This window comes from Bactrocera oleae, chromosome 6, assembly GCF_042242935.1.
Source record: "Bactrocera oleae isolate idBacOlea1 chromosome 6, idBacOlea1, whole genome shotgun sequence".
Lineage (NCBI taxonomy): Eukaryota > Metazoa > Arthropoda > Insecta > Diptera > Tephritidae > Bactrocera > Bactrocera oleae.
This window is the reverse complement of record NC_091540.1, coordinates 18,982,575-19,009,915: the sequence shown is the minus strand read 5'-3', so window position 1 is coordinate 19,009,915 and position 27,341 is coordinate 18,982,575. Positions and strand designations below refer to the sequence as shown.

The 27,341-nt window shown below is 34.9% G+C and overlaps 1 protein-coding gene and 2 long non-coding RNA genes across 5 annotated transcripts in view; 1 reads left to right on the top strand and 2 right to left on the bottom strand.

The window, feature by feature from the left end:
* The window catches only part of Ptp61F (Protein tyrosine phosphatase 61F), a 40,130-nt gene extending 18,690 nt beyond the window's left edge, over positions 1 to 21,440 (bottom strand). The window contains exon 1 of one of the 2 annotated variants that reach the window (XM_014232876.3): positions 20,696 to 21,440. In XM_014232876.3, the coding sequence (XP_014088351.2) occupies positions 20,696 to 20,860 (165 nt within the window). In that variant the 5' untranslated portion in view covers positions 20,861 to 21,440. The remainder of the gene's footprint in view (positions 1 to 20,695) is intronic. The other variant, XM_014232877.3, reaches the window with a different exon arrangement.
* Positions 21,441 to 21,796: 356 nt separating this feature from the next.
* LOC118680518 (uncharacterized) lies at positions 21,797 to 22,998 on the top strand. Of its 2 annotated transcripts, XR_004976088.2 has the most exons (3): positions 21,797 to 22,120; positions 22,223 to 22,549; positions 22,612 to 22,998. It is a non-coding gene; the product is annotated as an uncharacterized lncRNA (long non-coding RNA). The 2 variants fall into 2 exon arrangements; XR_004976087.2 differs by lacking the exon at positions 21,797 to 22,120 and having other exon boundaries at positions 22,139 to 22,549.
* On the bottom strand, positions 22,223 to 23,524 carry LOC138857964 (uncharacterized). The gene is made up of 2 exons (XR_011397217.1): positions 22,821 to 23,524; positions 22,223 to 22,708 (listed from the first exon to the last, which is right to left on the bottom strand). It is a non-coding gene; the product is annotated as an uncharacterized lncRNA (long non-coding RNA).
* Between the last annotated feature and the right edge of the window lie 3,817 nt (positions 23,525 to 27,341).

Below are 27,341 nucleotides of genomic sequence, written 5' to 3'. Positions count from 1 at the left end.
AAAAAATGTTTTGATTTCACATTTTATTATCCATTCACATATTAACATCAATATCAACGCACTTTTACCGGTTGAAAGTTTGCGAACTTTTTTCTTGCTGGAAACATTTTCGGCAGTTTTAAACTTTTATTTGTGTTGCAATAGCACGGTACTAAAATTCGGTATTTTGCAATTGTTTCACTATATTTAATCGTTTCAACTAAAGTAAATTTTTTATTAACATCCCAGGCAGAAAATTAAACTGAATAAATTTACAAAATTATGTACAAAATCGAAACGTTTAAGTATATTTCTTACTAAAAGATCATTAGTTTTCTAAAAATTTAAAAATTCGATGCAAATACTTCATAGATAAAATCCAAATAAATGCATTTTAAGCACCACTTTCGTAGCACTCTTAATATACACTGAACGAAAAAAAACTTATACAGGGGGATGTTTTAACTTTGAAGTGACTTATCTCCTAAACTATTAAAACTTTTTAGTTGCATATAAAATTGAAAAAGACCGCTTTATTAATTTTCATAATGTAATTGTAATTATTTTTAAAAATCCAGTTTTCTTCAAAAATACGTAGACCAAGAACTTGCAGTTTGCTATAATTGTCATTACAACATTCTTTACGAAAAATACTTTTCACGTTGTTCAACAACCATTATTTAATTTCGGTATCTTCACGAAACTTGGCATGGATTATTATTTAAGGCAATTTATAATAATCTAATCGCCGAAGAAATTGTATAGATCGAATGACTATAGCATATAGCTGCCATAATAACTGATCTTATCTTCACAAAATTAGGCACGAGTTATCGCTTAAGGCAACAAATTATTCTCCGCAGAAATTGGTCAGATCAGATCATTATATCATATAGCTGGTGAATTGAACGTTCGGAATCAAGTTCTTGTAAGGGTATTTGTGAAGGGTATTATAGCTTCGGTGCAACCGAAGTTAACGTTTTTTCTTGTTTTCATTATTCCTTCGATGATGACAAGGTTACCGACGCCATTTGCTATCACTACACCCTACACCACACAATAAAGACTCCTCCCTGCTGACAGCCTTAAGTATGTTTTTCATTTTTTTATCCTTTACACTTACCCCTCTTTTGGCCATAGAAATCGACGACCATCAGATCCAAATATATTAAATTTGGACTCATAGGTAAAAAATTACAGAATCACAAAATTCGTTATCACGGTGGATATACTCTTTGGAATATAGTAAACGTTTCGCAACATTTACCTTCGATAAGTGTGGCTTGTTTCATGGTGTTTACGTCATAAAATTAGGTGAAACGAAGAAATTGCGAGCAGTTTAAGGATGGACTTTTGCAATGCCAACTTTGTCCAACACCTTGGCGTCAATATCGCCAAATATTTTGGGGGATACTCGAACAACTTTACTTTTAACCTGGGTATTCCACTACCATCAAGTCTTCCAAATTAAGTAGACTGTTTGAATTTAGCAATAATGTACTGAAAAAAAGTAGTTTTATTTTTTAAATATTGTTTGTTTGTTCACCTTTTTTTCTTAAAAAACTACAACCGTACAAAAGAAGTTCACTTACTAAATGGTACAGTTTGACCATACGCAAATAATAACAGACAAAAGCAACGGTACCTGCTAGATAACTGTATTTAAATTGTACGTTGGCAGTAAGTGTAAAATTTTTTTTTGTTTTGCCGCTCAAAAGTGAGCTATTTTTTTATTTCAAAATTTTGCAATGGTTAACAAAATCACATCAGAACTGATTTAGAAGTAACATTTTATACCTAATACTGTTATTCTTGGTTCCAGCTTAAAATCTCAAATAGTTTAAGAAAATTCACTTCAAAATCAATACATCTCTCCATACAAGAGTTGTTTTGGCTGGTATGTTTATAGCATAAATCAGGGATAATGAGATGCCCAACTCTTTCCAGTGTGAGAGCGCCTCAAAATTAGCGTTTTTTGTAACATTTTCCATTGTAGCCAGATCGGACAAAATAATAATAATAGTTTTAGGAATTTAAATTAATATACCCGACATTTATTAAGATTTAATATTATTATACATGTATCCGCTAAACATATGCAGATACTATTGTATTAAAACCGTTTTTGTGATATATTAAAACGATTGATGTTTGAACTTTCAATACTTAATCAAAAGAGTAAATGTATTAGCTATCAATTAATAAATGTTTTTTTATAATTTTCAATTGAAAATATACATTTCAATTTCGCGTTTTCTTTCATTTTCATTGTTTTCCAATTATTATTAGTGAGCTTCAACAGCAGCAACAAATCTCTCTGTTCACATATTTTTATGTAGAATTTCAATTTGGCCGTCCCTCTTTTTCCAATTGCTATACGTCAGACCTCCTGAACTTTGACAATTGCCTGAGTTCAGGAGGATTTGACGTTTAGCAATTGCGCTCCGTTTTCCAGTGAGAGATTAGTTGGGCATCTCTTTATCTCTTGCATAAATTAAGAGAAATTCTCTTTTTGTGGATGCAAGCAAGTTTACTGGTCAGAGTAATTGTAAATAGCACAAATTTAGGGGAATGATCAATGTCTTTTTTACACGGTTTTGCTGGAACCAATCTACCGTGTAAAAACTGATTTAATAGATACATATGTACATATGTAGGTACATTTGGAAAGCACATTCAGTGCAATGCTGTTGCTTTGATATAACTGCACACATATGTACATACACACATACATACACTGTCGTATGTACATAAAAATAAAAGGTTTCTTACAAATAGTGGATATAAAAATTTTCCTTAAAATCCCTATTTATAATACACAAACAGTAGTGATTCATATTAGGTCTGACAATCAGCTGTTCGTTATAGTTAGTGTATAGTTTTGCCAAACCGTGCCAGGCATGTCTCGTTATTGTGCATCAACGATCACTAGCTTATGAAAATCATTTACTTGTTTGAAAGTTCACCAAATTGAGCAACGACCGCCTAGCTGTCTGACTGACCTTCCAGGAATGCCGCTTGCGCGATTATTTTCAATTTAAACGTTTTTTATACTTTTTGCAAGATTCCGTTTCACCTCTTTTCGTTGAAAAGAGTTACTAAAAATGTTTTGAGCGAGAGTGAGAATGTGACGCGGAAAGGAATATTATCCAATATCATAGCATTATTGCTTTTAGTACGAAATAAATATTAGTCTGTATACACTTTCTGAGAAATATACCGATTAGTGTTCAAATAGCGTTTTTGTGGGAAGTTTGCTTAGAAATGAGTTGTTTTTGTTTTCTAATTCCGTCTTACACAGCCCTTTGCATGAAAATGTGTGTATGTATATGGCTGGCTATCTGGATGCTGTGGTAAATAGATACAATATTCACTTGTGCATATAATGAGAATGTTTCAAAGTTTTTGTAACATACACATTAAAAGAGGTAGGGATCCTTACTATTAGCGTTATAATATAGCTTATGTTCACCTGTTCCCAAGGTGTAAAAAAAATTACCTAAAAGTTCCTTATATGCGTGCGCTGCGAATACTATTCATTATCAAACAAAATAATGACGATTTTGCAGAACATACATATACATACGTATGTACAATAGTTATCTACAAAAAATGTAGCGACAGCATAAGTATGTCTCACTGTTATAGTTACGTCACAATAAGTGTTCTTTTATTTAAACAATAATAATTAAAGTGCCGCCTCTGTAAAAGCACTTTATTTGTATCTTACTATTAGTTGGCAGTTGGCGGACGTATGACACCAGCCGATCTACCAATCCCATTAAAACAGCTTCATTTTCTGTTCTTAAAATTAGTTCGGATCGACCTATGAAAATAATGTTTTACTCATGGCCAATTGTATGTTGGCATATCGCGAGTCGGAGCTCCTAAAAAGCATCTGTCCAATATTAAATATACACACGTTATTATGGACACAGTTATTTAGACAACAGCACGACTTCATGGCAGCAGGCTTGCGGTTGTCGCTGTAGTAAAATTAAAACCATTTCTAATTCTGCCGACGAAAATGGGCAGCTGTAGTGCTGCCACTTATATGTGAAATGCAAAATTATTAAAAGCTCTAACAAATCTAACCTTATTTTAACAACAGAATCATAAAATAGCACTGATATATCATATGTAATAACAATTGATAATTTAAAACAAATACATGATCTAATTACTTATTTTTTTGCACAAAAAATTTTACTTACTTAGTACGGCAACAGCGAAATTGCGTACATCAGATGTTTAATATGTCGCTGCGGTCATAAAAATGTTCAAGAAACTAGCTTCGAGACGATATGCGCCGACAAGAAAAGTTCGCAGTCATCTTTGTGTTCGAAACATAACTTTGTAAAACTTTTAAAAACATTACACAAAAATAAACTAATCAAATATTAAGAAAAAATTTAATAATATAAAAAGGAAAATACCTATGCCCCTCACATGACAATCGGGTCTACGTAACCGGAACGGACCCGCATTTTTAACCGGCGAAGGACTGTCAACACGGCAGAATTCTGCCGCTACAGCAACAACAAAAATGCCTAATATCCAAATTTTCTTTATAATTTTACAATTTTTTAGTAACCCCACCTACAAAGAAGTGAGTATTAGAGTACGTGTTAAAATTGATAACTTGAAATGTTTGTTTAATACCTAATAGTTCCAAAAAATGTGCGAAACTGAAGTTGAGAGTGCCGAAATTAATCAAATTCGAATCAATTTTTTAAAAATAGAATTTTTTATTCAAACATTCATTAACAAAAACACAAAAACATTAAATGTACTTTTAATACGTGTATAAGTATTAATTTGATTTCATAATAGAAAATGTGTATTACTACTTACATATGTCTACACATAAATTAACAAATAAGTCACCTGGACTTAATAATTAGTTACTTGAAGTTTTCTCGAAGACCAAGGTCTAAACCAATTCCCTTCATATTAAACACTAAAATACCACTTTTTAGGACTTGCCTACTTAATTTCACTAAAATATCACATACATATGTATTTTGACCAACCTGAACGGTTTAAAAATATGTGGAAGGTCGGAAATCACTATATAGAGTATATTGGTGGCAGAAAAGGTCTGAGATTACAGTAACTTTTGACATTGCTCAAATATACTTGAGAACATATTTTCAAGCAATTTCATAAATATGTAACTCCCACTACTATTTGTAGGGGTTATTAATTCGTCGTCCACTTTATAATATTTTGGTATAAAACTATAGTATATTCAATGATATACGTTCAGGTAATTTTGCTAAGATATCTTACATATTGATTGATATATACGATATAAAGCCAAATAGAAGTTCGAAAATCTTTATATTACGTACATATATGGAGCTAAGGGAGTTCTTTGATCCGATTCAACCCATTTTTGACATAAAGGCATACTATTATCAGAAAAGGATTGTCTCCCGATACATTCATTGGTGTTTGGTTTTTATACTGGAAAGTGAAAGAATCCGATTAAAAATTATGTTAATTAATATATGAAATCTATGCCACTTGCATTTTCGTCTATAGTTTCAGTAATTGTCACCATTAAGCTATCAGTTTCCTAAATTCGTTAAATGCTCGATCAAAAAACATAAACCAATTTGTTTTGAAAACTAACCTTTAATTTAAGTTGAACTCCAATAAAAGGAATAATTAGTTAGTAAACGTATTAAAAAGTTATATTTCTTCCTTATTAAAGTATGTAATTCATCTGTAGGAAATTTTAAAATTAGCCAATATAAAATTATTATTTAATTAAATTATAAATTAAACTTTTTATAGCTTATAATACAATTTAAATTAAGCAAGCAGAAGGTAAAACAACGTATTAAAATAATTTATTATTAAGAGATTGTTTTTAATGAATTTTAAAAGCAAAAATTTCATCAGGGTTTATTTGCAGATAACAGGAATTTGTTTGTTAATACCGCATATCTCCATACTCATTGACGGATTGCAGAAAAAATTAATTCCAGCGCAAACTTGTTAATTTCTTGTATTCTTTTCTTTCCATTAGGTTTTTTTTTTGGATATGCTGCGCTGTCAGCTCTTATGATGACGAGTTTCCAACAACAAATTACACCATACTTGAGACATGACAGTACCTGCATCCAAAGAGGTCTGTATTATGACATAACGATTAGTCAGATATTAATGTGAAATACAAATACTATACATACATATGTATATATACGATATATTGTATATATGTATATGTAAGCCATACTGAGAGTGGGTGTGTATAAATGCAAACCTCCGAACAGGCATTTGGGTTCACATTAGAGAGGCATGTGTAGTTTTCAATTGCTGAGAAGTGGTCGTGAAGAGGAAGGAAGTGAAAGGAAGGTGGTGTTTTATATATTTATACTATGATGAAATGCCGTTATGCTCGATACTACTGACAGTGCGATAAATGTATAGCGATTAATTTGAGGAACAATAAATTTAACGCCGATGATCGATGGTGGGTCATAACAGACTACTATGATCATGGATGGGCAAAACCTTAGCATGGGCTAAAAGAGCTTAAGTGATCGTATACGTATCCACACGGATTGTCACTAACAACGCACAAACAAAGAGCGTAAAACGAGCACTAACGATGGAACAAAGTAAATTCTTGTCGCAATCTTGTATCATTCTTGAATCAGCTGTCGACTGTAGGATTTGGTGCAGACGGAGGTCCATATTTTACGTTTGAAATTAAACTAATTCTTACTCAATAAAATTTCATATAGTCCCTTTTTGAATGCCAAATTGTCCAATCATGATCGATGGTCGGTTGATACTCTAATCGCCACTTATCCTGAAATAATATTAATTTTGATACATTCATTTGCACGTGCACATATTCAGTCCGCCGTAGACCCGCTGATTCGCTTTGTAACATTGTAAGACGCACTAACACAATGTCATTTTGTGAGAGTCGTATGGTTGTGGTCGTGCCCAGAGTGACCCGTATAGAAATATACATACTTCATCAACTCCACATATCGATTGGTTAAAGAGAGATGCAAATCAGTGATGGAAAAGTTGCATAGTTGTACATTTTCCGCACTTTTAACTGTATACGAACTTTTGACACTATTTGTTGAAAGACGAAAATATATACGTACCAGCGGGTCGATTTTTTTATCTAAAAAAGTCGCGTGTGTGGGAAATGTTCTACGGATCATTCTGAACGTCCTTGCCTAAGATAATATGGATCTAAAACCGGTTTCGAGCTAGCGATATATTAAGTGAATTTTTTTTTCGGGTTGATAAAAATTTCTTTGTCAGTTTTTGAGATATCCGAATGAAATTTATTACATATGCGCATTTTGAGATTATATTGATCATTTGTAGGAATCGGCCAGATCGGACAACTATACCACATATCTCCCATACAACCGATTATACAGTTATTTTACTTTCGGGCTGCCTACCTTTAATTAAAAAGCTAAGAGAGAGAACTGTTCTCTTACATATACTAAATAATGACAGTAAAAATGAAGAAAATCGGACAACTATTAACTCAGTGAATACATGACCTTAAATGTAAGTTAATAAGATACCCAATTCGATTGTTATCTATTCCCGATTTAGTCAAATAACGAACGTTAAATTCTTTCGCAGTGTTTTTAAAATAAAGTTTAGTCAACACCTGAAAGTATATTCGCTTGATACTTGTAAGTTGCACGTGTAGGAAAAGTACTGTTACACCCGAACTTAGCCCTTCATTACTGGGTGACCATTATTTTGGCTGTAGATATATGAGAATGAACTTATGAAGAAAACTTGATACAACTAATTATTAAGTCCAGGTGGCTTATTTGTTAATTTATGTATACACATATGTAGTAAGTAGTAATACATATTATATATTGTATTATAAAATCAAATTAATATAAACGTATTAAAAATACGTTTACTGTTTTTTGTGAATGAATTATTTGCAAAAACTTTTGATTTTATAGAAAATTTATTCGAATTTGATTAATTTCGGCACCCTCAACTACATTTTCCATCCTTGTCGTATTCGTAAGAGGTGTGTTCAAAGCAAAAGGTGAATTTTGATTTTTAGCGGGTTTTGTATATACGATTATCGATATTTTGTTGTTGTTATAGTCGGACATATATGTGTATCATGTGCTTGCATTAGGAGAAAATTCCGATTAGTAGTTTGTTTTTGACAACAGAAAAGGTTAGTCACATTTTTGTGTGCTCTTCGATTTTTTACTTTTGAGAAAACGGATCAAAGAATATGTATTAAATTTTGCGTTAAAAATCGAATAAAGTGCTCCAAGGCACTTGAAATATTGATTGTGGTATTCGGTGAATCTACTTTGTTTCAAAAAAGTATTTACAAGTGGTACAGAGCTTTACAGAAGGCCGAGAAGATGTTGATGACGATGAGCATCCTGGAGGTGCGACCACGTCAACAAGCGAAGAGTGAAAAAAAAAAATTGTTCTTGAAAATCATCGAACTACTAATTGTATTGTTGTGGTATTCGGTGAATCTACTTTGTTTCAAAAAAGTATTTACAAGTGGTACAGAGCTTTACAGAAGGCCGAGAAGATGTTGATGACGATGAGCATCCTGGAGGTGCGACCACGTCAACAAGCGAAGAGTGAAAAAAAAAATTGTTCTTGAAAATCATCGAACTACTAATAGGGAAGTTGCAGAGGATATTGACAAATCAATCGGCTCATGCCATTCAATTATCTCGAATGTTTTGGGCATGAAACGTGTGGGAGCGAAGTTTGTTTTGAAATAGGGGAAATCGAGTCATAACTGGTGACAAAACGTGGGTATATGGCTACGACGTCGAAACCAAGGCCCAATCATCCCAATGGAAGCTTACAGATGAGCCAAGACCGAAAAAGGTACGCCAAGTTCGATCAAATATGAAGGTTTTGCTCACTGTTTTCTTTGATTACAATGGAAGTTATGCAACGTTTGCGTCAAGCAAGGCGGCTCAAACGATCGGAATTGTGAAATAACAAATCGTGGATTCTACATCAAGATAATGCACCAGCTCACACATAAATGCTTATTCATGAATTTTTGGCCAAAAACAAATCTAAAATCATGCCTCAACCACCGTATTCACCAGATTTGACTCCCTGCGACTTTTTCCTATTCTCAAAACTGAAGAAACCAATGAAAGGAAAGCGTTTTGACACAATTAATTAGATCAAGTCTTAATCGAGGAAAGAGCAGGTGGCCATACCGAAAAGTGCAAGTGCTTCGAAGATTGAAAAAAGCGTTGGCACAAGTGTATTAAGGTCCGAAGGGGATTACTTTGAAAAGGACAAAATAGATATTGATGAATAAATAAGTACTTAAAAAAAAATTACAAAATTCATCTTTTCCTTTGAACACACCTTGTATACACACAAAAACGACAAAGCGGCAGTGAAATCAGTCTGCAATAGAGCAGCAAAACAATCGATAGTTTTATTTTCGTCTCACTAGCGATAGTTTATTTTGACTATCGACGGTTAATGCCTTAACTAGACTTACCAACAATTTTCATAAAATTGCAATTAATATAGCTATACATGTATAGTTTGGTCCAATTAACATCATTTTTTCATTCTTGATTTGGTTCCGTGTACGTAGTTGCAAGTAATTTTTTACACTTTAATGATGCGTTGGATGCATTAGAAAGTATGTTGCGAAAATATTTACAATTATGTAAGAATCTCAATTGTTCTAAAATGATGTGATGCATATTTGCTGATACTCTGCTGATGTGCAGACAAAATTTTAGGATTGCCGATTATTTGCATAAATTGCGCGAAAAAGTGAGAGTAGAACTTGATGCTGTAGCAGGTGTTGCCAGAGATTTGCAACACTCCTGTGGTTATTTTAGAACGCACCCATAATTCCTTTTTAGGTTAGCACTTAGTAACTTTTGCATCAACTTTGTCATATCCTGGAGATTTCTTGTTAGACAATTTCTCGATTTAAGTACGTATTTTCGCGAGCGTAATATATTTCATTGCTAAAAACAGTTGACATGGTGTGTCAAGAAATTCTAATATTTCAGCATCATTGTTGCTGCCAATGCTACCAAAAGCAGTGAATATTTCTTCGAGGTATTTACTGTACGCATTTGCTTTACTTTTGTCTGTTCTACACCAAAAGTTAATAGGTACATTTTTTTTAGGTCGCTTTAGATATTTTAAAGCGTTCCATATCTTATGGTCTTTATTATTTTTATAATTTAAACTTGCAATATATTCAGAAATCGAATTAATTTTTTTTTTATTTCAGTGGAAGTGTGCTGAAATTGTGATGGTACGCAAATCAGGTAAAGCCGAGAACGAAATCATTTCATACAGACCAATCAGCTATATATTATATATGTATATATCAGCTATATCAGCAATATCCACCCTTTAAATTGAGTTTAGCTGCCGACGGAACTATTTTTAATAGTACTCCATTCTTTACATAATTCCTTCAGTGAAAACAAGGTTACCGATGCCATTAGCTCCTACTGCACTCCTTTTCCTTCCATTACACCACACAATGCAGTCTCCTCCTGACTGCCTTATATAATTTTTTAATTTCTAGCGCTTAGCCTTCCTTACGCCATACAAATCGACGACCATCAGATCCAAATAAATTAAATTTGGACTCATCTGTAAACTCCCAAAATTCGTTATCACGGTGTATATACTCTTTAGAATATTCGTTTCACAATATTTCTCTTCGATAAGCATTGCTTGCTTCGTGGTGTTACGTTTTAAAATTGGGTGAAACCAAGACGTTTCGAACAGTTTGAGGGTGCACTTTTGAAATGCCAGCTTCCCCCAAAGTTTTGGCGTTTGCGACAGCGGATATTTTCGGGTGTTCCTTGACATTCCGTACAACTTTACTTTCGGCCTGGGGCGTGCAATTTTTTTTGGGCGTTCCACTACCATCAAGTCTTCCAATAGTCTGTAAATCCTTAGATGTTTGTTTATTCGCCGTTTTTTCATCAAATACTACAAGCGCACAAAATAAATTCGTTTACCAAATAATACATTTTGAGTATACTCAAATAATACCAAAAAAAAAGAACGCTACCTACTAGATAACTGCATTTAAAGTGTTGCCAAGGTAAGTGTACAAGTTTTTTTCAGCTGCTCAAAATTGAGATATTTTAATTTTTTACAATCGTTAACATCAAAATTGATTTATTGTTAAATTTTTTTATAGATACTAAAAATACATTAAATTCTCATATCGTTACTCTTGGTAGCAGCTTAACAGCTGAAATAGTTTAAGAGAAAAGTCCTTTCAAAGTCAAAGCATCTCTCTGTACTAGTTGTTTTTTGGTTGACTGTCGCATAATGGAAGTTCTTCGGGTAAACTTTAGAATAGAAACCGCCAAATCCTATTACTAAATTCAAAAATTTTATACATTTTGAAAACGTCCTTCGGCCTCGCTTTAAAACCATAACTCTAGTTGATCCCATCGATTTCTGAATTGGTGACCTGCGGCTGGATTTAATTGCGTAGAAATGCTTTCTGCACAGGCGATGCAACAACGGGGTGTTATCAATGAAAACGAAATCATGATTTACTTCGCATTACCTTAATAGCAAATTCAATTATATGCTACCAGCAAAAAAATGTGCCACCTTGTGAATCATGTCCGCACGATGGACATGATTGCTATTGGAGCTGCTCGTTGGATCAATGCCAATAATATGACTTACCATCAGAAAGGTAACAATTGATCTATAATCCGTTTCCTGTCCTGAACTGACAAATTTTAGCGTTCTCGGCAGAACTGAAATCGAGCTGCAATGCTTTTCTTGAACATCGTAGGTTTATTTTGCTTAAAAGATGCGACTAGCCCAGGGTCAATATTGATTCAAGAATTTTTGATCGAATCCTACAGAACCACAGTTTAAAATATTTCTCCAACATCTTACGACAGCATTCTTTGACAGCTTTTGACAAGAAAACGACAATACAAGTAGGGATTTAGCGTCTTAATTATGAATTTTATTATTTAAAGATTGTAATATCCGCTGTAGTAGCAATAATTTTACGCAAAAGGCATTTTCTCTAATGAATTTTTGCAAGTCTAATCTAATCTAAGGCAAAATCAATGGCGTTACATTAGGCGGCATAAAAATTGCCCAAATCAATTCGTCATCTGTAGCCTTACCCAGTTCGTTTTTTTGTAGGTGATTTTGAGCATTATCCAAGATAAGCAGCACTTACTTTGGAAGGTTCTGTTCATATAAACATTTTATATTTCACGAGTTTATGGGAATTATTAACTAAAGATTTCGTTCTTTTTAAACATAAGATCAGAAAGTTTCCGGAAGTTTTAAATTAAACGAAAAATGTTTAATCTTCATCAATATTTATGTTGTCGCCTTCAAAATATGCTCCTTCTGAAGCGATACACATATCCCACCTCCATTCCATCGAAACATGCCTTGAAGGCGCTGTCCCGGATCGCCTTCAGTTCCCGCTGCGATTTTTCTTTTACGGCCTCAGTCGAGTCGAAACGGGTTCCACGGAGTGGCAACAAATACAAAAATATTTAAAACTATTTCTCCTTTTCTACGCTTGCCTGTGGATTCACCTTTGAAAAATCAAGTTTCTTTTTGTTTTTTGATGCGCAATTAAGGAAAACTAGAATACATACTTATACATAAATAGCACAAAGAATACCAATTAAGTTAGATGCATTCACGCAGAATTACTATTAAAGGGAAGCTAAGTTTTTCAGATATAAATTATAACGAATTCGATTATACAAATGTGAACCAAATTTTGCGTTAAATTTTTTTGATACCATCGTTAGTTTTTATTCCTATAAGATTCAAAAGTTTTATTTAGCGGCTGCACGAAATAACTGTGAGCCACTGTAGGTTACGGGTAGCCATTTGTTTTTAAAAACTCTCGGGTTCTGAAAATTTCCAATTACTATAAACCCACGACTTTAGAACTCCATATTTCCCGGATATTGACTTTACTGAAAGCCCCTTGGTGAAATCGTGTATTTCAACAAGTAAGGAAAGGCTAAGTTCGGGCGGAACCGAACATTTTATCCTCTTGCAATTTGCAAGGATCAAAGCCCGGGAAATTCCTTCAGGTGCTAACAAAACTTTATAAATGATAAGTAAGGAAGGGCTAAGTTCGAAAGTAACTGAACATTTTATACTCTCGCAAAGTCAAATGGTATACTCGTTTGAGCAAAAAAAATATCAATACTTACTGACCGACATATTCGGCATAAAACTAGTTAGAATAACGAAAAGCATTATAAGTAAGTATAAGTTGAGGGTAGTATTAACCCGTTTTTTATCACTTTTTGCCAATACCACATACTACTAACATGCCACAGACTAATAAAATGCTCCCATTGTTTCATTAAGGTACCTCACATACCATCACCAATCATATGGATAAAAATCAGACGAATGTTCGAAAATCCTGGTATTAGTTACATGGGGACTAGGTAAAATTTTAACTCGATTTCATCCATTTTAAGCACAAAGATACCTCGTTATGATGGCTATAGGAAGTATCGATCCGATCCAACCCAGAAAAGCATACCATTATCGAGACTTTCATTCCTTTATTTATTATATGAATTTCATTTATATATATTACACATTGACCGATATTTTCGGTAAAAAGTCAACTAGAGGATCTGGAGTCCACATATTCAGTACCTAGGGGCTTGAACAGTTTTGATTCGATTTAGACAATTTTTGGTCACAAGACACACAACTGGCATACTTTAAACGCATTATTCTCTATTCTATCTCGCTGTTTAAGTGTACGGTAAAGCAACCATTCGTTATCCTGTTGGAAGATGCAGGATTGATCTAAGCCCAATTTTTCAACGCTGGGGAGCAAATTTTCTTTTAAAATGTTTAGATAATCTGTTTTGTTCATTGTGCCATCAATAAACACCAGCCTTCCCAATCCACTTGCCGCCATGCACCCCCAAACCATCAACGAACCCCCACCATGCTTTACAGTGGATGTAATGTTTTTCTGATCAAACTCCTGATTTTTGTTTCTCCAAACTGAAAAAATTACCTTATTCCAGAACGATTAGTTTTATATTTTTCCGCAAGTTGCAATCATCGCTTTTGGTGCTGTGCAGAGATGTCTGGTTTTTTCCTCGGTACCCGGCCACAGAGACCATTAGCATGCAACGCTAGCCTGATCGGGCTAACGTTCAGTCCGGATGTTCTGGACACTCCATCAGACATTTTGACGGCACCGACAGTTGGATCTATCTTTACAGCTCTCACACCTGATCGTATTTCTGTATCACTGAACCGCTTTGGCCTACCTGAACGTGGTCGATCTTTTACTTCACCAAACTTTTTTTGCTTAACAATGATTATTTATATTACTTGTGGATATTTTTATACTCTCGCAACCTGTTGCTACAGAGTATAATAGTTTTGTTCACCTAACGGTTGTTTGTATCACCTAAAACTAATCGAGTTAGATATAGGGTTATGTATATATAAATGATCAGGATGAAGAGACGAGTTGAAATCCGGGTGACTGTCTGTCTGTCCGTCCGTCCGTCCGTCTGTCCGTCCGTGCAAGCTCTAACTTGAGTAAAAATTGAGATATATTTATGAAACTTGGTAGACATGTTTCTTGATACCGTGAGACGTTTGGTATTGCAGATGGGCGTAATCGGACCACTGCCACGCCCACAAAACGCTATTATTCAAAAACAAATAAATTGCCATAACTAAGCTCCACAACAAGATACAAGACTCTTATTTGGTATACAGGATCACAATAGGGAGGGGCATCTGCAGTGGTTGTAGTCGGATTTCGCCCATTTTCGCACTATGACCTAGAAATATGAAAAGAACGTCATGCACCGAATTAGGTTGAAATCGGTCGAGCAGATCCCAAGATATGTGATTTCACCTAAAAGTGGGCGGTGCCACGCCTATCGTCCAAATTTGACCCCGGCTCCTATAAAGTCCTCACATACCATCTTGGGGGTAAAATTTAATATCTTTGACGTATTTAGTTATTGATTTATCGCGCTTTAAATAGTACTGTTATATGATGATTGGACGGGGCTATCATCAGATTTCATCCACTTTTACAGTGTTGTTGTTGATGCAACGCCAGAATTCTGCCGAATTGACCGGATAAAAATTAAGGGATTTGTTCTGAATGAATTTGATTATTTTAGCTTAAACGGTTCGGGAGATATGTATATTAAACCTTTGAGGCCCTGTTTTAAACACACTTTTATTAGCTTCATTTGTATGTCTGTCTGTCCGTCAGTTTGTAACTCTCCTTTACAAATAAATTGCCATAACTAAGCTCCGCAATAAGATACAAGACTATTATTTGGTACACAGGATCCCATTAGGAAGAGGCATCTGCGGTTAAATAGGTTTAATGGGCATAGCTCCTAAATCGCTGAAGCTATAATAACAAAATTCACTGGAAGCACCTCTACCTACAGTGCAAAATGGGTGAAATAGGGTGACAACCCCGCCCACTCCCCATATAACGGTACTGTTAAAAAATACTAAAAGCGCGATAAACCAAGCACTAAACACGACAGAGACATTAAATTTTATCTCTAGGATGGTATGAGATGCCTTTATAGGAACCGCGTTCAAAATTATTTCAACCAAATTCATTATACTATCTGCATCAATATTACTTTTCACAGGTTAACACCTCAAATTTTATTACGTTGTTCGAGAAGAATTTTACATTCATGCACCCTCTGTTAGAAATTTATAATACTATCAACGAGAACTTAAGATAAAATCTATTGACAATATATCGAGCGCCCCACGCTTTTTAGTTCGATATTCTTTAAAAGCGTGTGTCTTTAGTTTTTTTAAACTATATTTATAATTATCTATATAACAAAATTTTTAGCCCACAGGTGTTACTTGCTACTACGATACTTCAAATATAATATATGTACATACATACACTCGCCCGAAAAATTATCCGTACACCTCGACATGAAAACAATAAACTGAGAAATTTGTGATCAAATAACTTATTATGTATATAAATAGTATCCAAAAGTTTTATTCACTATTTTACTACACTTTCCATTAGTTTGTTTTTTAGACATACATTTTAAAAAAAATTTCACAGACCAAAAACAAAAAAAGCTCACATAATGAAACAAAAAAAGTATTCGTACATTTTGATTATAATAAAATATAATTCAATTATTTTGGAAAAATTTAATATCCTAATAACTAGTAGGATAGCCCTTACGTTTTAGGACCTCTTCAAGTCGATGTGGCATTGAATGAACAAGTTTGGATGTGTCATGATTTGTAATTTCATTCATTTATGAGTATTTCTTTGGAGGTAATGGTGTGTTGGCGGATTCTGCGCTCCAGTAAATCCCACAAATGCTCGATGGGGTTGAGGTCTGGAGATTGAGATGGCGAGCGCAATTGATTTTTTATGTTATAAGGCAACCAAAGCCTGGTATTGTGCGCCGTGTGCTTTGGATCATTATCCTGTTGGAACCAAAAATCATCACCAATCCCCAACTGCTGAGCACTTTCCTTCAAATTATTTTTTAAAATACTTAAATAGCCGAATTGATCCATTATTGAATCTATAAAAACGAGTTTGCCTACTCCTTCTGCCGCCAAACACACCCATACCATCACACCTCGTCCGCCATGTTTGACGGTGGGTAAAAGATTTTCTTTATCAAGTGCAGTACCACTCTTACGCCAAACTTACTTTTTTCCTTTAATGCCAAAAGTACAAAACTTACTTTCGTCGGTGAATAAGACACGTTCCCAAAACTCTCGAGGCTTGCTGATATATTTGTTTGCAAAATCCATACGTTTCTGCCTATTTACTTCGGATATAAAGGGCTTCCTACGCGCTACGCGTGCGTGATACCCATTTTTCTTCAAAAATTTTCGTACAGTATCTTCATGGAGATCCTTTTTAAAAAAAATTTTTAATATTTTCACATATTTTCGAGGCAGTAAGTCAAGGATTTGCTTTTACTGACTGTAATATTGTTCGTTTTTCTCGAACGGTTAATATACTTGGTCGACCAGAGCGTGGCTTTGGCACAATCGACTTAGTTTTTTAGAAGAATGTGTCCTTCCTATCATTTTACCTATTTCTCGAAATGATTTGCCTTCTTTTCTGAGTTTAAGAATAATTTTTCTTTCGCCAGCACTAATTTCTTTAACTTTAGGGGTCATCGCGAATTTTTGCACAATGAAAAATTATATTAACTTTAAGGTCAACCGTCAAGATCGAGATCAATTATACAATACAATATCAGCGCTTAAGGGAATGAATTTGTCACCATATTACAAGGGAAATATCCCCTTTTTCCGTTGAATTTAAGTAACTGTGTTTAGTTTTTGTTCTGGGAATTTTTTTGAAGTGATTGTCTAAAAGTAAAAACGTATTGAAAGTGCAGTAAAAATACTAAATAAAACTTTTGTATACTATTTTTATACATAAGTTATTTGATCACACATTTCTCAGTTTATTGTTTTCATGTCGAGGTGTACGGATAATTTTTTTGGCGAGTGTATGTGATATAAACTCAACCGGAGTGGCTAAATTTATATATTGAGATCATGTGGGAACACATCAAGCAGAGGATGGGAATGCATTATATTGGGGATATGAGGTTTATTCTAAGGTACCCTTACATATTCAGCGCTAGATCATTAATATAATTGTAAACTTTTTAAGAAAACTTGTTCACTTAATTTCATTGAAACAGATTTGATCAACCTAAAACGGTTAAACTCAGCTGAAAAATTGGAAATCACTATATAGGGTATATTGCAGCAGAGAAAGGTCTGAGCTTGTTGCATTAACCTTTGACGTTATACTCGAGAACATATTTTCAAGCAATTTTATAAGTAAATAACTCACACATTGACCGACATATTCAGTATAATAACAAAAATTCCTTTATGTACATATGGAGATAGGGGTAGTATTGGCCCGATTTGATCTATTTTTGGTATTATTACATTTTGCTAACGGGAAAAATGCTCCTTAAGTTCCCTTATTAGAAAAACACACATGTGTTGTAACGGTTATCTACAACAACTCACGTATTGGTAGACATATGCGGTATAAAGTCAGCCGAAAGTTCGAAAATATGTCTATTCGGTATATGGGGGCTAAGAGAAGTATTGACCCATTTTTTTTATATGCAGACATAATATTATCAGGAAGGTATTCTCTCCGAATTCGCATCATATATCTCATTGAACGAAAATTTCGGTAAAATGTCAACCGTGGACAAAGGCGGTGCCCAGCCCATTGTCCATTTTTTGTGTTGGCTCCGAAAAAGCTTAATTGTTAAGTTCTAAATATCTGACTTGTTTATTTAAGGATTTATCGTTTTAATCAAAAACGTTAAATAGGGAGTAGGCGAGGTTATCACATTTTCACACTCTCAGTAAGGATGCTAAAGAGATTTGTATAGAGTGAATTTGGTTATTGTAGCTTAACCGGTTTAGGGAATTTGCACATTAAACCCATTAGACGCCAAGGCCACGTTCACTTAAAAAAAAAAACTGCGCTCTGACTAATGTGATTATTGTTATACCAAATAACAGTGTTGTATCTTATTGCGGAGCTTAGTTATGACAATTTATTTGTTTTCGTTTATTGGATTTTTTTTCGTGGCAGTGGTCCGATTACACATCTAAAATGCCCACCTTTTTATGGTGCTTAGAAACATGTGTACCGAGTGTCATCAAGATATTTTAATTTTTACTCAAGTTACAGCTTGCACAGATGGATGGACAGACAGTCCTCGGGTTTCAACAGATTTGTGTGTTTACATTTAGGACAAATAATTATTTTTAGAAATATACTTTTTTTCTTCAATGAATTTAATTGAAATAAATTTTTCATAAATTTATATTTTGGTCTGAGGTGGGTAAATATTTTTTAATTTGGAGAACCTCTTCTATCCGTTCATGCAAACAGATCTCGGCGGACATCGGAATTTAGATTAGATTAGATTAGAATGAATATGAGGTTTGCACTGCGACCTAGGGTCTATTGTGCCCTCTCCTCCATCACATGCTTTCCCAAAGTCCCAGCACCTTGAAAAACTCCAACAACTTGCTGGGTGCTATTGAGGCAATGTGATCCCTGTTCACATAAGTGGAGCCTAGGGCCTTGAGCCTGCGTCTACAAATTGCGGGGCAATCTAGAATCAGGTGTTCTGGTGTTTCCGGCCCCATGTCGCAGAATCGGCAGTTGCCACAAGAAGCCATGCCCATGCTTGACAGGTGTTTCTTGAGCCTACAGTGCCCAGTGTAGAGTGCGACTAGGAGTGGGAGTTTGTCTCTGGGGAGGTTTATCATTATTTTGAACCTGGCTAGGTTGAACCCTCCCAGTAGCAGTTTGGCATGGCGCATTCCTGCAGCCTGTTGCCAGTGACTGTCTCTGTTCGCTCTCTCCTCCGTACGGAGTAGCTTCTTTATTGTATGAGGCCCCACCGTAATGCATGGTTCTGGCCCCATCATTCTGGTAGCAGCCGCAGAGCGGGCGAGTTCATCTGCCAGCTCGTTACCGGCTACCCCTTTATGCCCCGGCACCCAGATCAGGTGTACACGGTTGCAAGCTGATAGGCGATGAAGCCTTCCTATACACTCCTCCACTAATAGCTATCGAGTCTCGTAGGCCAATATCGCTTTTAGCGCCGCTTGGCTATCGCTGAGTATTTCGATACTCTTATTACGGTAGTTGCGTTGGAGATTTATTACTGCACACTGACTAATGGCTTCGGAATTTAACTATAGCTGGAATTCAGATGAATCTATTCAAAGTCGCAACCAGTTCCTTTATATTACAGATGAAAGCATCCAGAAATAGGATCAGAAGCTATGATAATTAGTTATCTGATACCAACTGATCGCTTTAGTTGACATTGCAGTGCAACGAATATTTGTCAAGACTATCAAGCTCTCGTAACTACTCAATATTTCAGAAAGTTAGAAATAATTTTATAGTCAACCATAAGCGCATGAGCGACACACTCTCTAAATGGAAAAATTATGGCCATATAACCTTTTTTTAATTTCATTTTATTGCATTTGAACTTTGTGTGCTTATTTTCCTGGAAATGCCCACCGAATTTTGATATCGTGGAGTGTTTTTTGTCGTTTAGTGTAAAGCATTTACTTATTTCACTCATGGCTGTTAAATGGACGCACTGAGCTAAATCTCCGCAAGCAAAAGTACACAAGTAAATAAAAATTACACATCGTTACAGTCTAGTGTATACAAATGTGTATACGACCACAATAACGTACTTACTATGTACAAGCTGGTTTGTCGGCAATGACTATGTATTTTCATAGTTTACTTCTTGATTCTCTCATAGATTTCGTAGAAGCCAGCATAAAATAAAAACAAAAACAAAAATAGTAACTGTGAAGGCGATGAATATGTACATAGATAATACAGGGCTAATAGGAGAGGAACAACAAAAAACGTTAGAATTAGCGGAACAGATTCTATACCATTTACTTAAAGATTTGAATATGTACTAATAAAATTGTATTACTGCTTAGCAAACAACTTCGAAAATCTTTTAAATTTTGTTTATAATTTCTTTTTATTGTTAATCAATAATTTTGGACAATAATCTTGCGTTTTTCTTTCGGGCGCATTCACCCCACTGCGGGTTTATTGTTTACTGTTTACCTGGTAGCACCTATGCCAGCCTTGTCGATCAGCAATTCTATTATACTCAGCTTCTATGGTGCCGCTGCCGCTCCCGTTGGCATTACCTGCCGTTTTGGTGCTTCCCACATTATCGCTGTCACAAATACTCGTTGTTGTATCATTTCTATTAGTAGTTGAAGTCATCTTTTCACGCTTTCGTTTCGTTTTACAATTTATATTCTTCCTCACAATATTGTATTTAAATGAATAACCAACATATATAACTTTTAAATAGTGTACATTTTTTCGTAGTAAACTGCGTTTAAATAAAGTAATAATTGAATGTCAAACATTCCACACAAAATTATTATTACTATCTTTGTATCCACAATCACATTGGTATGACTTCTTTTATAATTGCAGCGAAAACACACAAAACAATATTATTACAATTGGAAGAGTGTATCTGATACTTTTTATTATAGATTAAAAGAAAATAGACTTGCACATTTAGTGATAAAAAATAAGCAAAGCGAAGAACTTGTCGATTCAGCACAAGCTCTGCAAAATATAATATATTTGCCTATCCAATACACGCGCACACTATTCAATGAACGTTATTAAAACTCTTTATTTATCCGTTCTCGTTCACACTATTAGCAAAACGTAATTTTGCAATTTGCAAGCAAAAAATTAAGAAATGTTATGAAGAAATTTCGCACTTTTATTCGTCTCTCACTTTTTTGCCTAATGGCCGTATTGCCGCTGCGAATTGGTTGGTGTGTCAAGTCAAACAAATTGGAGGGTTGCATCGTAAGGCACCGTACAGTGTTGCCACTAATTTATGAAATAAAGAGCTCACACACAGGGGTGTTTTTTATTTGTTACCCGTTTGTTACTGCTAACAAATTTATATGTTAGCATATCGGTTACATATTTTTTACTACAGTCGACGTTCACAAATTAGAACCAAGTTATTTTTAAGGGGGAAAGTCTTTTTTATTAATTTATGTAAACAAAAAAGAAACCTCTCACTAAAATAACCGGTTAATTGCCCCATAGTGCAACCAGAAATTTTTGTTAAATTTTTTATGAATTTCTTCTATTGACAATTCAAACCGAAACTCTTGAATACATTAGATCGTTCACCTCTTCTTTACGCACATCCTTAAGCATTTGGCAATGTATACATACTTCTGGCGTAATTAAGATATTGCTCTTGTAGAGTTCACCGGTCAAATAACTGAGACTATTCCAAAACAAAATTACATGTACATTTTCTGTTAAGCCTCCTGGAAAAGACTTTAACCAATATATTCGGTAGCCGTAAAGTATAAATCGTGTAGAGCTACCAAAAATTTCAATGAACATCTATTAACAAAATAATTAATTGTATTATTTGATCAATTTTATTAAGTAATTTTTAAAATACTTAACCATATTTTACAGCTAAACAATATTTTTGTAAGTTGATAAATCTACAATAGGAACATTACTTTATCCCTAAAAAAGTTACATATACTTGCATGTATAAAAAAGATTTATGTCCACGAAATTCATTGAAAGTTTCAGCACGTCGGAAAAGATTCAATTATTACAACAAGCAGGGGAAAGATACATAAATAACATTAACTCCATGAATTGCATCAAATGTGGTGTACTTTTCTAAAATTCAATGAACAAAAAATGAATAAAAAGAGGGAGTTTTGGTAATTAATAGCAAATAATATGCACATTCCAACACAAGCACTCCATTTGGGAACGGATAGGATCTCAAACGCTCAATTTGCTCATTACGGACGTAATGCTCTAACAGTCGTGTAATAAAACAGACGCTTGAGTCGTCAAGATACCGTTTTAAGGGGTATTCTAGTCTAGAAGCATGAATTTCAGGTAATTTTGAAGTGTCGCAAGTAAAAGGCAATTAATATATCTAGTATCCATTTTTCTATTAGGAAATATAAAAAATTTCGAAAATTAGCTGCTGAGAAAGTGGGGGATCTCAAAAAATGTGCACGTGACCATATGTACGATTTCAACCCACTTAGCAATCTGAAAAAAATCAATAATATAAAATAATGTCGCTTTGTCTGGAACTACTGGAAAGTTTGAAAGAAATTGGTTGACGAAATGGCGACTAGACATGTAGAAAAAAACAAATTACCACTTTTTTCGACTGTTTCAATCACTTTATGATATTTTAAGACAATTATTAACTGTTTGATTCTCAATTTTATTACAATCGATTGCAATTTACAGCAGAATCAATTCGAATATGATGTCGACATCAAAATTACTTATTCGTAAATAAATGCGTAAAGTAGCCATGTTTAGTTCATGAAACTTGGTTGTTTGTTTCTCCCATTAAGGTCCCTTTTATGGTTTACAGTCCGACTACATTTTGGTCAGAGATAAAATTTTGGTTGAGATTTTGGTGTTCATAAATTTAAAAGCTTGTTTTGTAACAACTATAGATTTCGTAGGTTGCTTCAGCCCAAAGTTAAAACCATTTAAAATGCTTTCTTGAAAATTACCGGCAGCAAGGAAATGGAGATTTTGTGGAAATGTTCCTTTAACACATCTAGTAAAGAATTAAACGATTCCTAATTTAAACGAAAATAACTTATGAATATGTTCAATCCCTTTAATCCATTTACTGAATTGGCAATTATGTTTCAACAGATAAATATATTTATTTTAAAAATGAGCCAAATATTTTATCGCAACATTATTCTATTAATGGCACTAAAAACTAATAAAAGTCTATTTTACATATTAAAAACGTGTTTACGCTTTTGTGTACAAACTACTGTTTCCTGCTTCTTCTTCTCAACTCAAAAGAATTACGTCAGAACATGGCGGCATTTTGTTTTTGTAACAAGTGTCACAGCCTAAACCGAAAAAAGTAACGGTAAAGCATTGTAATCTTTCATTCTTGAAATATTGTAAAGGCTCATTCAAATACAACTTTCCTTGCTTTACGTGACAGTTGATACTGAAACGCTGAACACATAGACGACGACAAGCGACATCCAGCATCTGTCAAAAATTAAAATTCACAGCAGACAGCAGCACGACTTCACTGCAGCAGGGTTGCAGTTGTCGCTGTCGCTAAATTAAACCCAGTTCTAATTTTGCCGACGGTAATGGGCAGCTGTAATGTTACCACTAATATGTGAAATGTAAAATTATTTAAAGTTCTAACAAATCTCACGTTATTTTCCCAAAAGAAACATAAAATAGCACTAATATATCATTTGTAATAACAATTTAAAATTAAAAACAAATCAATCGATTTTTATGTGAACGTACTTATATAAAATCGTACATCGAACTTTTCTGTCAAAACAAATGACTGACGTAAAGCGAAGCAAAAGTAACAGTAAAATTTTTTGAAATGGCATGAAAAAATTTCCTATGGTGTTAACAAATTTTACATTTCGCTGTGCCAAATGAAAGTAAATTTTTGACATTTGAAATACAAAACAAACGCAATTGAATTTTCATCTTGGTAATTCAATTATTTAATATATTCGTTAAATGAGTTTAATGAAAAGAAAATACTTCGCTTGCTAATAACTAGAAAAATTCATTAATTTGAATATTTGTTATTCATTGATATACATATTTCGACAACGGCTACTACGATGCAACTTGCATGCGGAACACATAAGTATATACTAGAGCTCTTTTTATTTGACTAATCGCCTAACCGGATTAACAGGATAGGATATTATTCGAATAATAATATTCGGTTTGCACTGTCATTCAATAACACAATTTTGTTCACAAATCAAAGGCTTCTTGGATTTCAAACAATTTTAATTTATTCAAATACTCGCAGTAGATCAACAATTCCAATACCCCTTCTACTGCCGCAAGGTTACGACTATTCGAAGAGTATTTATTATTCGGTTAATATTCATACTGGAACGGATTTCTCGATAAATCGTCTACCTATAACTCACTTTTGAGTCCGATCACAGGATTGTTCAAGAATAGTCCCAATTTAATGGCTATACACTTATCTTTATTCCTAATTCCAACAACTGATGTTCGCGGATGTCAACGCAAATACCGACACAATTCAAAAAACAGGATAAACGTATGACCCAACCAATAGCAGAGGTGTCATCACAAATGTTGGCACAACAATCTCAATTGTCCTCGTTAGAAACGCGGTTGTCAACGTAGTGCGTAGCTCAAGATGCACGTATATTAGTACAGGTGACTTCATAAAGGGGGGGGCACCCTTGCCCTGCTCACATCGGAATGGGATCGAGTTGGTTCTCCACTAAGGTCTTGCATTCTGGCTCTGGACCAATAGACCTAGCATACGCTCAGCAGACGCTGGTCGACGACCAGCTCCTGCGCGACTGCGCGATCCTTCTAGCCGAGAGTGGATCCCAGGAGGTCGGGGGATCTTCTCGCCTTGAACAAAGTTCGCCTCGCCGCCATGGTAGGAGTTCTCACTGGGCACTGTCCAATGGGAACTCATGCGGTGCGGCTTAGAATACTACCCGATGGTAGTTGTCAAAGCTGTATGGAGGAGGGTGAAGTGGAAACATCCCGGCACTTTATCCTCCACTGTCCGACTTTTGCTTGGTTGAGATTGAAACATCTCGGCAATCACACGTTTTGCACAAAGCGATTTGTCGACAAGTAAGGGTTTATTGATCCGGCTTATAGGAGTTTTGGGAATCACAACAGACCGGCGTTTAAGCTGTCCACCCTTCTAACCTAACCTAACCTACTTATAGGCAAACCCCTGGCTATGACAAGACAAGATAAATGTGTTCCAGTAAGAGTACTTAATGAGTGCAAGTTACCAATTAAACTCTCCAAGGGATTGTCAAGAGATTGAGCCCGTGATAAATTGCGAAATAAGGTACTCAAGGCAAACCATCAAAATAAGGCTAAACTCCTTTTCAGATACTCATCCATATTTGATAAAGATGATTATAAATCAGGAAGAACCAAAGTTGTGAAACATTTTATTAACACAGGTGATGCAAGACTTATCCGCCAGGCTCCTCGAAGCGTTCCTTTAGCAAAACGTGAAGTTGTAAGCCAGACCATACGTGAAATGAGCGAAAGCGGCGTAATCGAACATCGTCAGCGAGTCCATGGAGCTCACCTGTAGTATCTGCGAAGAAGAAAGATAGTCTACTCCTAGAATCTATGACACGCTGGACACGTTATCAGGAACAAAATGATTCTCAGCATTTGATTTAAAAAGTAGTTACTTTTAAGAGACTTATGGACCAGGTATTAAAAGCATTGCACTGAAAGACCCGACCTGGAATCAAATACTTTCATAAGTACCTTTATGACCAGCGATTTCGGGTGAGGACAGATCATGTAGCATTTAAATTGGCACTGTGGATTGAGAGACTCCAAAGTTACAACTTCTCTATAGAACACCACAAAGATAGTAGTCAATCAGTAACGTTTGGTACCGCAAATAAGTATGTCTAATCGGGACGATTAGACTTAGGTGGAGGACAGTGTGGCGAAAACGAATGCCAGAACAAATCAGAATCGACGATAAACTGCTAGAACCAACTAGATAGCGAAATTCATAGTTGCCAAAATGTTCGAGTAGCGAAGAAGAGCAATCGAACTATAAGCAATGAGTTGTAAACTCGAATAACGAGCAAGAAGTGTTAATTTGTTGGAATTAGAAATAAAGATAAGTCTGTAGCATTAAATTGGGACTTTTATTTAACAATCCAGTGAGCGAACTGAAGAGTGAGTTACAAGGGGGACGCTTTATCGAGAAATCCGTTACACTATTATTGATTATAAAGTTGCTTGCAGCTTACATCACGGCTGTCAATTTAAATCAATTTTGACAAGTAGTTCGTGTAATCAACTTGAAATCAAGTTCTTGATCGTGTAATTTCAGCGATAGAAGGAATGTTGCGGAAATATTTACAATTAGGTAAGAATTTCTAATGTTCTGAAATGCCAGTTGCACATAATCTCACTTATTCATACATGCAGCCGCAATTCAGAATTTTGGCCGCCACGGTTTTCCAGTATTTTTATAAGAATTAAGAACCATGGAAAAATAAAAATTTCACTACATAACATATATACATACTTATACAGACATTAGTCTTTCTACAGTGGTTATAAACGAATATCACTTCAATTAATTTTACGGGGTCGGGGAGAATGTTTAGCCAGGATGCACTGCTAATACCAGATAGCAGAACAGCACTAAAGGATAACAAGTAGGTAAGTAGGTAGAGTGGCTGTCCAATGACGCACCTAGGCCTATAGGAGGCCCATTGTGATACCACCGGGACTAATGTTCCTTCACTCTATTGTCTCTTCTCTGAACCAACCTGTGCTCCTCATGAAGTTCATCAGTACAAATAATTTTATATTAGCAACTTCTGATACGTCGTCAAGGAATCCACGACCGATAGATGCGATTCTCTTCCTATATAGAGCTTTATATTCGCATAGAAGATGCTTTGCAGTCTCCTCTTATATATATATATATATGCTCCTTGTTGTGAGCACACTTTTTGTCAATACCATAAGGCTTTCTTTAATTAATCCCTCAGTCTAAGAGCTGACTTTGCTGCCACTTGCTTACAGAAGAGGTCTGTTGGCAGTAAATGTAGAGTGACGTTTAGAGCCTGGCTTGGCGTTGTTCTAAGAGCTCCACTAA